This window comes from Physeter macrocephalus, chromosome 20 (assembly GCF_002837175.3).
Source record: "Physeter macrocephalus isolate SW-GA chromosome 20, ASM283717v5, whole genome shotgun sequence".
Taxonomy (NCBI): Eukaryota; Metazoa; Chordata; class Mammalia; order Artiodactyla; family Physeteridae; genus Physeter; species Physeter macrocephalus.
In genome coordinates this window covers 6,667,931-6,680,429 of record NC_041233.1, presented here as the reverse complement: position 1 = coordinate 6,680,429, position 12,499 = coordinate 6,667,931, and the positions used below count along the sequence as shown (strand labels likewise).

At 42.3% G+C, this 12,499-nt stretch overlaps 1 protein-coding gene across 4 annotated transcripts in view; it reads left to right on the top strand.

The window, feature by feature from the left end:
* Window positions 1-745: 745 nt before the first annotated feature.
* Window positions 746-12,499, top strand: part of ERO1B (endoplasmic reticulum oxidoreductase 1 beta) — a 65,446-nt gene continuing 53,692 nt past the window's right edge. For 3 of the 4 annotated variants that reach the window (XM_028481259.2, XM_028481258.2, XM_028481260.2), the window contains exon 1: window positions 747-1,014. In XM_028481259.2, the coding sequence (XP_028337060.1) occupies window positions 913-1,014 (102 nt within the window). In that variant the 5' untranslated portion in view covers window positions 747-912. Of the gene's footprint in view, window positions 1,015-12,499 lie in introns of all 4 variants that reach the window. The other variant, XM_024115712.3, reaches the window with a different exon arrangement.

The following is a 12,499-nucleotide window of genomic DNA, read 5'->3' as shown; positions in this document are numbered from 1 at the left end:
AGCTGAACCCAGTTATCGCTCCAAAATTTTCTGTGTGTTCATCCCCATTCCCAGATTTTATTATGAACTTGGGTTACGTCCCATCCTTTAACGTATTTGTAATTATGTAATTGTGTATATAATTATGCTTGTACGTGTCAGCATAGGAGTGGGAGCTGGACGAGGCAGAGGACGACATCCACGTCTGGGGCGTATAAGATGAAGGAGGAGCCGAAGCCATCTCCACAAGTCGCAGGTGGCTTACCCAGGCACCCGCGGTAGATGTGAGGCTACAGAAAAGTGGGTGAGACAAAGAAAGCGCCCGACACTGAAAGTCGAAGAGCCCTCGTTTCTCATTTGCGTAGATCCTGGGCGAATCCTGGAGCCTCGCGGCCGCGCGGTGTCACTGGCGACGACACAGGGAGGCGCCCCTTCACCCCGTTTCCAGGAGCAACTCCCAAGGGAAGGGGCGCGGCCGGCGGCCGGCTGCGAAAGAGGGCGCTCCATCTCACCCGCCCGCACCGCCTCTTGTTTTGGAGGCCCGCGTGGTCCCCCGTCATTGGCCGCCTTGGAACCCCGAGGCCCCGGGGAGGCGGAGCGGTCTCCTCAGCTGTAGTTCCCGGGTTCCCCTGCCGCCGGCCCCGCCTTCCGGCCTGAGGCGCCCTCCCGGCCGCGCGGGACCACAACTCCCACATGGCCTCGCGGTCGGAGGGGGCGTGGCCGGGCGCAGGGGAGGCCGGGGGCGGGGCCGCCTGGGGGATGAAGTCGGGGGCACTCGCCTCACCAGCCTTGCTCACAGCTGCCGGGCGCGAGGCAGAGCGTCCCTTGCCTCCCGACGGGCGTACGGACCTCTGACTCTGGAGTCTCTTGGCCGCCGGGAGTCGTCCCCTTGGGTCGTCGCCCGGGCCGGCCGCGGCGAGGGGAGAGGTCAGCATGAGCCGGGGGGTCCGGCGGGCCGGCGCAGGGCAGGGGGCGGCGGCCGCGTTGCAGCTGCTGGTCACCCTGAGCTTCCTCCCGAGCGTCGTCGAGGCCCAGGTGAGCCCGAGTGATGGCGGCGCGGGGACCCCCGGCCGAAAGCCGGCGGCTGCAGCGGCGGCGACCGGGCCGCGGCTGAGGCGCCGGAGGGCCGGGGCCGGAGCCCGGCGTGGTTTCTGGCGAGCGGAAAAGACGGGGGGAAGGGGGGCTCTAACCGTGATCGTTGAGCCCAGGAAACGCCTGCGAGCCGCTCCTGGCGTACGGGGATGGCGACACTCGTGGGGTGATGGCAGGAGAAAGAGGAAGATGGTGACGGTCCCCGGAGGTGTTTTCGTTTCTGTCTTTCTGATATTTAAGCGGCTGACAGTGTGGCGGGAGATGGGACGGGAATGAAAACCTCCGCGGCTGTCTTGGGAAGAGAGCACGCAGAGAAATGGGGAAGCCCTCCCCGCCCCGCGGCGAGCTCAGGGGGCCGGCGGGCAGGTGGAGAGGAGGTGACAGACCCCGCGGCCCTGCAACAGCCGTGTGGATCGCGAGGGGGACGAGACTTAACTTCTTCGTCTTTCAGACTAGAGAGCCCCTCGCATCTTCCCTCGCTCAGGACCGCCGTATTTTTACCCAGCTTGTACTCTGTCTGCTAAGTGGCGTAGCCAGGTGAGCCCAAATACGAGACCGGGGGTCTGTGTCTGACCTTGTGGCTCCATCAGCAGTGAGGTGCTGGCTGGTAAATTAGGGTTTGGGGGTTGTCTTTGTGAGGCGTATCTTAAGGAAGGGTTCTCAATATGCTGGAAGTCAGAGCGTTAGCTTCCCAGAGCCTTTTGCCTTAAGAAAGGTGTTTGCTTCTTTTTCATACAGGAGAATTTGAATAGACTGCTGTCAGGTGCTCTCTTGCCTGCACCTGCTCCAAAGTGGCAAAACTGCTAAAAGCAAAAAACACAAAAAGGTGTTTCAGGTGGCCCGATAATGAGGGGAGTCGTCGATTGAAGCAGTTAATGCTGATTGTTAAGTAAAATTGAAGATAACTGAGGGTAACCGTGTAAACATGTTTTTCTCACTTTTTATTCAGACACCGTTTGTCATAGCGTTATGGTGTTCTGAATCCCAGAATGCCCGAATATTCAGTTTCTGTCCCTGTTTGAAGTTTTTTTTTCAGATTTTTTTTTTGGATGTGGACCATTTTTTAAGTCTTCATTGAATTTCTTACAGTGTTGCTTCTGTTTTATGTTTTGGTTTTACGGCTGGGAGGCGTGTGGGATCTTAGCTCCCCGACCAGGGATCAAACCCGCACCCCCTTCACTGGAAGGTGAGGTCTTAACCACTGGACCGTCAGGGAAGTCCCTGAATATTTTTTAAATGAATGATTTGATAAAAATAAAAGGGGCAGACTTTTGGTTTGGGTGGGGAGGGGGGAATGTTAAAAATGCAGATTCTCTGGGTCCATTACCAGATGTTCTGATTTAAGGGATCTGGATGTGAACCAGGAATCAGCATTTTAAACCAGCCTTGCAAGTAACTAATGCAGTTACCCGTGTAACTATCTTTTAACCCCACTTGGAAACACTGAAATAGATAGTGGCAATCTGGGCATATCTATCAAACTTAACGAAAAGTATATTTTCCGAATTGTCTTTGGCAAAATTATTTTCTAGTTATTAGTGGGCTGTTTCTTTTTGAGGAGAATTTACATTTAGCTATTTTTAAAAATTTTGATTTTTCTCATTTTCTCTTTGTATAGCATATATTAATTGTATACTTTATCACCAATGTAGAAGCTTCGTTTTAGGTTCCTATCACTAATTATGTGTATTAATGCTTTATAATTCCATGTGTACTTTAAATTTTATTATATCCAAGTGAATATATGTAATTTAAATTTCATTATGTCTAAATGAATATAGTTCAATAGTTAAAGATTTGCGCATATTCAAGGTAGCATTGTACCAAACAGTCCTCAAAAATGAATATATATGGTTTTTGTTTCCAGTGGTACTTTCTAATATAGTGTTGGATCATATTTTAGATAGTACTTTAATCTGTAACATGTTTAAATATACATTATCTCATTTTATTTGACATACCTGTGGGCCGATTGAGGTAACTGACGTTAAGAAAGCTTACATGATAAATACCACACTTGTTAAGTAAGTGAACAAGATTAGGCTGGAGCCCCAGGAGGCTTCTTTCTGGTTTATACAGTGCCTCTCAGCGTGCTTGCTTCTTTGCGGTATAGAAATAGAGTAGAGGGAGACCCAGGAAAATAAAAAGATGGAACCAAGCTAGTTCTTTCTCTTCTCTTTCATACACTAAGTTGGAAGAAAAATGGTAAAGAATAAAGGGAAGAATTAGATTTTTTGAAAAGTACTTCTATTCACAAGAAGTTAGTTAAGGAGATGAGTATTTTGAATATCTCCTTACATTAAAAGCATACAATTATTTTTAAGCACACGAAATGATAGGCATTTGTACACCACATACCCCATGTTTTAGAAATGAAATGCAAATGTGCTTTGTACGGCAAAACATAGGAACTAAAAACATAGTGCATACAAGTGATATAACAAGTTAATCTTCCTGTAAAGAAATAACTTCAGTCAGATATATTTTTAAATTTTTTTAAATGCATTTCTGAGGTGGCAGGAAATCAAGGAATACATAAAGCCTCCCGCACGCCCCCAAGATGGAAAGCCAGAACCTTGAGACTCAAACAGTGCTGCTTCAGTCCCATTACCTTGAGGACTTCCCCCAAACTCTGAACACCTTGAGCCTTCTGCTTTAACAACTGCATGGAGTGGAGTGAACAAATAAAGCCTGTGTCTGCCCAAAGAGAGGGAAATAAAAGGAGGCCCCACCATAAAGCTTGGGCTCCACAGAGCTACATCTTCAATACAAGGGCAAATGAGAAATGAATCCCACCACAAGTAAGGGGAAAGTGAAGAAACTTGCTAGGGGAAGGGAAAAAAAAAACTGCCTTGAGAATTTGTAACCATGAGCCAGCCCTTATACAGGACAAATTCATGCCACCTGTGCTGGGAAAAGCTTTAAGTGGGAAATTTAATTTGTAGCAGCCTCAGGTTGGTACGCTCCCAGTTTACTGGTAAAAGCAAATATCCCTCCCCTCTGGAGGGATTTATTTTCAACCCAGGCCCTAAAGAATTCTTGAAGATAAAGTGTCGGGAAGAATAAGCTAATAGTCAAAAATCACAAAACACACAAAGGCACCATGAATGAGATATTAGAAATATAGATTATAGAAATAGACCTGTAATGACCTTAGATTTTGAAAATATCAGACATAATTTAAAATCACTGTTTAATCTGTTTAAATAAAAACCTTGAAAGTATGAAAAAGAACAAGAAATTTTAAAGAATTACCCAAAAGATTAAAACATAATGAAATAGAAGTTCTAGAAATGAAATTAAGAAATCAATGGACGGATTAAATAGCTGATTATACCTAGCAGAAAAAAATGATTATTGAATCAGACAACCATTTTATGTACTTTTCTTTCTACTTTGCCCTCCAGCACCTCCTTTTCCATCCTCACTTTTAGCTTCATACTTCACTAACAAAGTTGGAGTAATCAGAGTAATCCACATCTGTCCACCTGCTAGTCTCTGACACACACATTTTGACTTCCTGTAGATGACCATGGATGAACTGTTCGTGCTCTTATTAAAGGTCAATCCCTCTACTTGTATTTTAGTCCCATTCCTTCTTTCCAATTCAAGAACATGGCTCGAGGAAATCTTCCCTTTCTCTCCTGGATCATTGATTTTTCCTTCTCTAATGGACTGTTACTGTCATAAAACATGCTGTTAATTCTACTATTTTAAATTTCTCTCTTGAGCCACCCATCTCTTCTGACTCTGCTCAATTTTTCTGTTGCCCTCTATAGAAAAACTCCTTAAAAGAGTTATCTTTGGGCTTCCCTGGTGGCGCAGTGGTTGAGAGTCCGCCTGCCGATGCAGGGGGCGCGGGTTCGTGCCCTGGTCTAGGAAGATCCCACATGCTGCGGAGCGGCTGGGGCCGTGAGCCATGGCCGCTGAGCCTGTGCGTCCGGAGCCTGTGCTCCGCAACGGGAGAGGCCGCAACAGTGAGAGGCCAGGGTACCGCAAAAAAAAAAAAAAAGTTATCTTTATCTTTCCTATTCTGATCATTCAGCCCATTCCAGCCTGACTTTTGGCTCTACCACTTCTCCAGAACTGCTCTTGTCAAGGTCACTAATGTGTTCCTTGCTGCTAAAGCCAGTAGTTTTGGGAAAGCTAAGGTTTAAAAAACTGTCGGCAGATTTTTTTCACAGCTCACCACTCCCTGTCCTTGAAATACGTTTTTTGGTTTTTTGTTTTTTTTTTTTGGTTTCCAGGATAGTATACTTTTCTGATTTCTCTCCTGTCTTTCTGCAGGCCAGTCTTTCTTAGAATCCTTTGCTTGTTCCTCCTCTGTCCCTAACCGCTAATCGGTTGAACCTCAGGGTTCAAATCTTGTACTCTTTCTTCTCTCCACCTTTGTCATCTCATTTCGTCTCTTGGTTTTGAATACCATCTATATAACTGACTCTCAGAATCTCCAGACTAGGATTCTCAGCTCTAGATCCATACATCCAACTATCTTTTCAACCTCTCCACTTGGATAATTAATAGGTATCACAAACTTGATGTATCAGGAACCAAATTCCTGATTTTTTTTCCCCCTCAAATCTGTACTTCCCACAGTCTATTCCCCCTTAAACCTATGCTGCAGCCAAGCTGACTTCCCTGCTGTTCCTCAAACACGGCAAATGTGTTCTTGCATTGAGTCTCTTGGTCTAGCAGTTTCCTCTGCTTAGCTAACACGCTTCTCATGTATTCATGTGGTTCACTCGCTCACTTTCTTAGGTTTCTGCTAAAGTGTCACCTTATCTGCCATGTCCACTTACCTAAATTTTCACCTTTCCTGACCATACAATGTAAAAGAGAAATGCTTCATCCTTGCCTTGTACTCCATGTTCCTTTTAGCCTCTGCTTAAAACTCTTCCAGTGGCTTCCTGCCTCACTCAGTGTTGTACGGTACAACAACATACTTGCTCTTTGTCCCCTATTACTGGCACGAAGCTCCTAAAAGCCTTGGAATTTCCTGAGAAATAGGGGTGCCCCTTTCAGTCGTAGCTGAGTTTATGCTAATGAGGTGACATAGGTGGGAACCCCTAGAGAGCTTCAGGATGAGCCTGGTGCAGAAAGGCCAAGTGCTTAGGGGATTGGAACTTTCGGCCCTACCCACTGACCTCCAGGTTCGGGCGAGGGGTGCTGTAGATGGAGCTCTGTAAAACTCATAGAACAGTGAGATTCGATGAGCTCCCAGGTTGATGAGCTCATAGACTTGCTGGGAGGGCAGCGCAGAGGCACGGAACTTCTGTACATTGCCCCCTCCCCCATACCCCAATCAGTACCTTGCCCTGTGCCTCTCTTCCGTTTGGCTGTTTCTGAGTTGTACCCTTTGCAGTAAACCAGTAAACGTAAGTAAAGTGTTTTCCTGAGTTCTATAGGCCATTCTAGCAAATTACCAAACCTGAGGAGGAAGTTGTGGGAACCCTTCTCTATAGCCAGTCCGTCAGTACAGGTGGCTTGGGGCTGGCATCTTAAGTCAGGGCAGTCCTGTGTGTCTACACCCTTAATCTTTGGGGTCTGCTCTAATTCCATGTGGTATCAGAATTGAATTGGGCACCCAGTTAATGTTGGAGAGGTGGAGAATTGGTTGGTGTGAGAAAACACCAGACTCAGAAAAGCCAAAATCTTAATAAAGGTCCTCTAATTCTCCTTTTACCTACTATGTAGTCTTCCTTATTGTTTCTCTGAGCCGTTGGGCAAGCTTACTGCCTCAGGGCCTTTGCATTTAGCATTCCCAATGCCTGGAATGCTTCTTCCTCTCCCGCCCCCCTCACCCCCGCCAACCAAAAAAGCATGGTTTGCTCCTTCCCCTCTAAGTTTTGCTGAAATTTCAGTTGGACCTTCTATAATTACCCCTCTTTAAAAATTTAGCAGCCCTGATTCTGTAACACCTGTTTCAATTCTCTAGTTTTCCTCCATATCACTTTATTACTATCTGACAGACTCTATACTATGGTCATTCATTTTTTTTTCTCTTCTATGAGAATTCTCTTTCTTCTAATATTACATTCCCAGTAATTGGAACAGTGCAGGGCTTATGTTAGGCTCTCAATAAGTATGTTGGATAAATGAATAAATGAATGGAAGAGAAGTGCACATAAGTTAATCAGAATGAAGCCCAGAAAGATAACAGGATGGTAAATGTTTAAGAGAGCTTAAGAGACATGAAGAATAGAGTAAGAAGGTCTGATATGATGACTGGAGTTTCAGAAGGTTAAAATAGAATAGGGAGAAAGCAGTATTTTTACTGCATGTCAATATGAAAAAGACAACCCAATAGAAAAATGAACAAAAGATATAAACAGACATTTTACACAAGAAGAAATACAAATGTTTTATAAAACATTAGAACTTTGTACCTCATTAGTGCAAAAAAAAAATCAGAGACCCTTTCATGCTTACTAGATTGGCAAAAATGAAAACAGATTAATGTAAAATATTGGTGAGGATATGATTCAACAGTAACTCCCATCCGCTATTGGTAGGGTTGTAAACTGGTACAAGTGTTTTGGAAATAAGCCTGTCATTCCCTAGTAAAACTGAACATGTACTTCTAGTAATTCTACTCCTAAGCATATAACCTGGAGGAAGTCTTACACATATATATCAGGAGATATGTACAAAAATGTTTGTATGACATTGTTCTTTAGATGATTCTGGAAATAACCTAAATATGGATTGTATTAATTTCCTTTTGCTGCTGTAACAAATTTACAAACTTGGTGGCTTAAAATAACACAAAGTTATTATCTTATAGTTCTATGTCCAGAAGTCTGAAAATTGGTCTTAAAGGTGTGATAAAGGTGTGAACAAGGCTGCATTCTTTCTCCCTTTCTCTAGGGGAGAACTGTTCCTTGCCTTTTCTAGGCTTCTAAAAGCTGCTGTGTCCCTTGGCTTGTGGCCTTTTCCTCCATCTTCAAAGCCAGCAGTGTAGAGTCTTCCAGTCTTCCTCTGACACAGCTGTCTCCCTCTTAAAAAGAACTTTGTATTGGTTCCACCTGAATAATCCAGTGTACTCTCACCATCTTAAATTCCTTAACTTAATCACTTCTGCTAAGTCCCTTTTAACATAGTCACAGGTTTCAGAAATTAGAGCATGGACATCTTTGGGGGGCCATCTCTCTGCTTACCGTATATAATAGATCAACAATAGAACAAATAAATTGTGATATTTTCAGATAATGTAACATTTACAGCAGTGAAAATAAATGAGCTACTATAAAAATTCATCTTGGCTATATGCCAAAGTAAAATGTTAGCAAAAGAAGCACATCACAGAAGAATTCACACATTAGATTACATTCATGTTAAAGTTCAAAAACAGGAAAGAATAATCTAAGTACATTGTTTAGGGATACATCATATGTGATGAAATTATAAAGAAAAGAAATGAAAGTAAAATTTACCTCTAAGAGGAGGGAGATGGATATAATTTAAAAGGGACTTCAAAGATATTGGTGGTATTCCATTTCTATTTATTTATAAATTTTATTTAGATATGATTGACATATAATACTGTATCAATGTTAGATGTACAACATAATGATTTGGTATCTCTATATATTGTGAAATGATCACCAGAATAAGTCTAGTTAACATCCATCACCATACATTATTAGAACTTTTTTTCTTGTGATAAAAACTTTTAAGATTTACTTTCTTAGGAAGTTTCAAATATATAATACAGTCTTATTAACTGTAGTCACCATGCTGTACATTACATCCCCATGACTTTATAGCTGGAAGCTTATACTTTTTAACCCCCTTCCCACATTTCACTGAACCTCCTACCCCAGCACCTCTGACAGCACTAATCTGTTCTCTGTATGCATACGCTTAGATTTCTTTTGGTTTTTGTTGTTGTTGTGTTTTGTTTAGACTCCACATGTAAGTGAGACTGTATGGTATTTATCTTTCTCTCTCTCCCTTAGTTCAGTAAGCATTATGTCCTCAAGTTCCATCCATGTTGCAAATGGCCAGATTTTATTCTTTTTCATGACTGGATATATTGTGTATATATACCACATTTTCTTTATTCATCCATCAATGGATACTTGGGTGGCTTCCGTACTTGGTTATTGTAAATAATGCTGCAGTGAACGTGGAGCTACATATATCTTTTCAAGTTAGTATATTTGTTTTCTTCAGTTAAATACCAAGAAGTGAAATTGCTGGATCGTACGGTAGCTCTATTTTTAATTTTTTTCTGGGCCCTCCATACAGTTCTCCGCAGTGGCTGCACCAATTTACATTCCCACCAAAAGTGCCCAAGGGTTTTCTTTTCTCCACATCCTCCCCAACACTTGATACTTCTTGTCTTTTTGATAATAGCCATGCTGACAGTTGTGACGTGATATCTCATCGTGGTTTTGATTCTCATTTCCCTGATGATTGGTGATATTGAGCACCTTTTTGTGTACCTGTTGGCCATCCATATGTCTTCTTTGGAAAAAGGTCTATTCAGGTTCTCTGCTCATATTTTAATCAGATTGTTTTTTGCTGTTGAGTTGTGTGAGTTCTTTATATATTTTGGATATTAACCCCTTACTGCATATGATTTGCAAATATTTTCTTCCATTCCATAGGTTGTCTTTTCATTTTGTTAGTGGTTTTGCTTTGCTGTGCAGAAGCTTTTTAGTTTGATGTAGTCCCACTAGTTTGTTTTTACTTTTGTTGCCTTTGCTTTTGGTGTCAAATCCAAAAAATCATCACTAAGACTGATGTCAAGGAGCTTAACACTTGTGTTTTCTTCTAGGAGTTTTATGGTATCAGGTCTTATGTTCAAGTCTTTGATCCGCTTGAGTTCATTTTTGTGTATGCTGTAAGATAATGGTCCACTTTTCATTCTTGCGCATGTGTCTGTATGTCTGGTTTTCCCAACACTGTTTATTGAAGAGACTATCCTTTCCCCATTGTGTATTCTTGGCTCTGTTGTCATAAATTAATTGACCGTATATTTATGGGTTTCTTTCTGGGCTTTTTATTCTGTTTTGTTGATCTGTGTGTTTTTGTTTTTCTAGGTTTGTAGTATAGTTTGAAATTGGGGCATATGATGCCTCCAGCTTTGTTTTTTCTCAAGATTGCTTTGGCTGTTCTGGGTCTTTTATGATTCCACACAAATTTTTAGGACTGTTTGTTCTATTTCTGTGAAAAATGCTGTTGGAATTTTGATAGGGATTGTATTGAACCTTTATACTGCTTAGAGTATTATGGACATTTTAACAATATTCTTCTAATCCATGAGTATGGAATAGCCTTGCATTTATTGTGTCTTCTTTAATATTTTCCATCAATATATTATAGTTTCTAGGTCTTAAACCTCTTGGTTAAATTTTTTCCTAGGTGTTATTTTATTCTTTTTGTTGCAATGGTAAATGAATTGTTTCTTAATTTCTCTTTCTGATAGTTTGTTATTAGTGTATGGAAGCACTACACACGATTTTTGTGCATTGATTTTGTATCCTGGAACTTGTTTATTAGTTCTAACAGTGTTTAGTCTAAAATTCTTTAGGATTTTCTGTGTATAATATATCATCTGCAAATAGTGAAAATTTTACTTCTTCCTCTCCAACTTGGGTGCCTTTTATTTCTTCTTCCTGTCTAATTTCTTTTTTTTTTTTTTTTCGCGGTACGCGGGCCTCTCACTGCTGTGGCCCCGTTGCGGGGCACAGGCTCCAGACGCGCAGGCTCAGCGGCCGTGGCTCACGGGCCCAGCCGCTCCGCGGCCTGTGGTATCTTCCAGGACCGGGGCACGAACCCGCGTCCCCTGCATCGGCAGGCGGACTCTCAACCACTGCGCCACCAGGGAAGCCCTAATTTCTGTTTTTTAAAATTTGGTTATATACAGTGTTTGTCTTAGTAGTAGCCTTTAAGAGTTGGAAATAAGTTCACGGTAATTTTGTATGCCTTACTCCAGCCCCTACACAATTAAAATTTTTAAAAATACTGTGGTTTAGCAGCCACATAGCACAGGGAGATCAGCTCGGTGCTTTGTGACCAGCTAGAGGGGTGGGACAGGGAGAGTGGGAGGGAGATGCAAGAGGGAAGAGTTATGGGGATATATGTATATGTATAGCTGAAACTAACCATTGTAAAGCAATTATACTCCAATAAAGATGTTTAAAAAAAAATACTGTGGTTTACTAACTAAAAGTTAACAATTTAAGAAGAATTTGTAAGTATGAGCAATCAGTGGGTAAAATATTTTTAAAGCCTAGAAAGATTTTTGGTGTGTATTTTGTTTCTTTTCCCCCCTTTTATTATTTAGGGGCCTAGAATTTGAAGTTTTGTAAGCAGTAAGCTCAGAGCAATGGAATGAAATTTGGTGGAGTTAGTGATAGGATCTTAGTAAGTGGGATAGCAAAGCATAGTAGAACTTCAGAGCCACAATTATTGATAATGATTCCTTTTCTTTATCTCAAGATAATATAGCTCTAACTCTTTATTTTGTAGGGAGTTTGGCAACACATTTATACTCCTAGGGAAAAAGTGTGAGACAGAAACAACTGGGAAGTTTCCATTTTTTTTATCATTCTTCGCATATATTCCTCCTGTGGATCACATGAATAACCTTTAACAGGCTGAGTCCCATTTTTTTTTAAATTTTAATTTTAATTGCGATAATTGTAGGTTCCATGCAGTTGTGAGAAATAATACATAAAAATGTCATTTACCCTTTATCTAGTTTTTTCCAACGGTAACATTTTGCAAACATATAGTATAATATTATAAATAGGACATTGACATTGATACAATCATGTGTATCTGTTTTACTTGTTTCATTTGTGTACCTATGGATTAGTTCTGTACTCTTTTATCACATGTATAGGTTTGTGTGTCCACCACCAGTCAAGATACTGAAAAATTTCATCACTGCAAGGATCCTTTCTGTTGCCCTTTTATAACCACACCTGCCTCCTTCCTACCCTACTCCCCCCAGCAAGCTGCCATCCCCTTCTCCAGTCCCTAAGCGCTGGCAACCAGTAAGCTTTTCTCCATTTCTAAACTTTTGTCATTTCAAAAATGTTATATCGGGCTTCCCTGATGGCTCAGTGGTTAAGAATCTTCCTGCCAATGCAGGGGACATCAATTCAAGCCCTGGTCTGGGAAGATCTCACATGCCACGGAGCAGTTAAGCCCGTGCGCCACAACTACTGAGCCTGTGCTCTAGAGCCCACGAGTCACAACTACTGAGCCCGCGTGCCTAGAGCCCATGCTCCGCAACAAGAGAAGCCACCTTAATGAGAAGCCTGCGCACCGCAACGAAGAGTAGCCCCCGCTCACCGCAACTAGAGGAAGCCCACGCACAGGAACAAAGACACAACGTGGCCAAAAATTAAATAAATAAAATAGGGCTTCCCTGGTGGCACAGTGGTTGAGAGTCCGCCTGCCGATGCAGGGG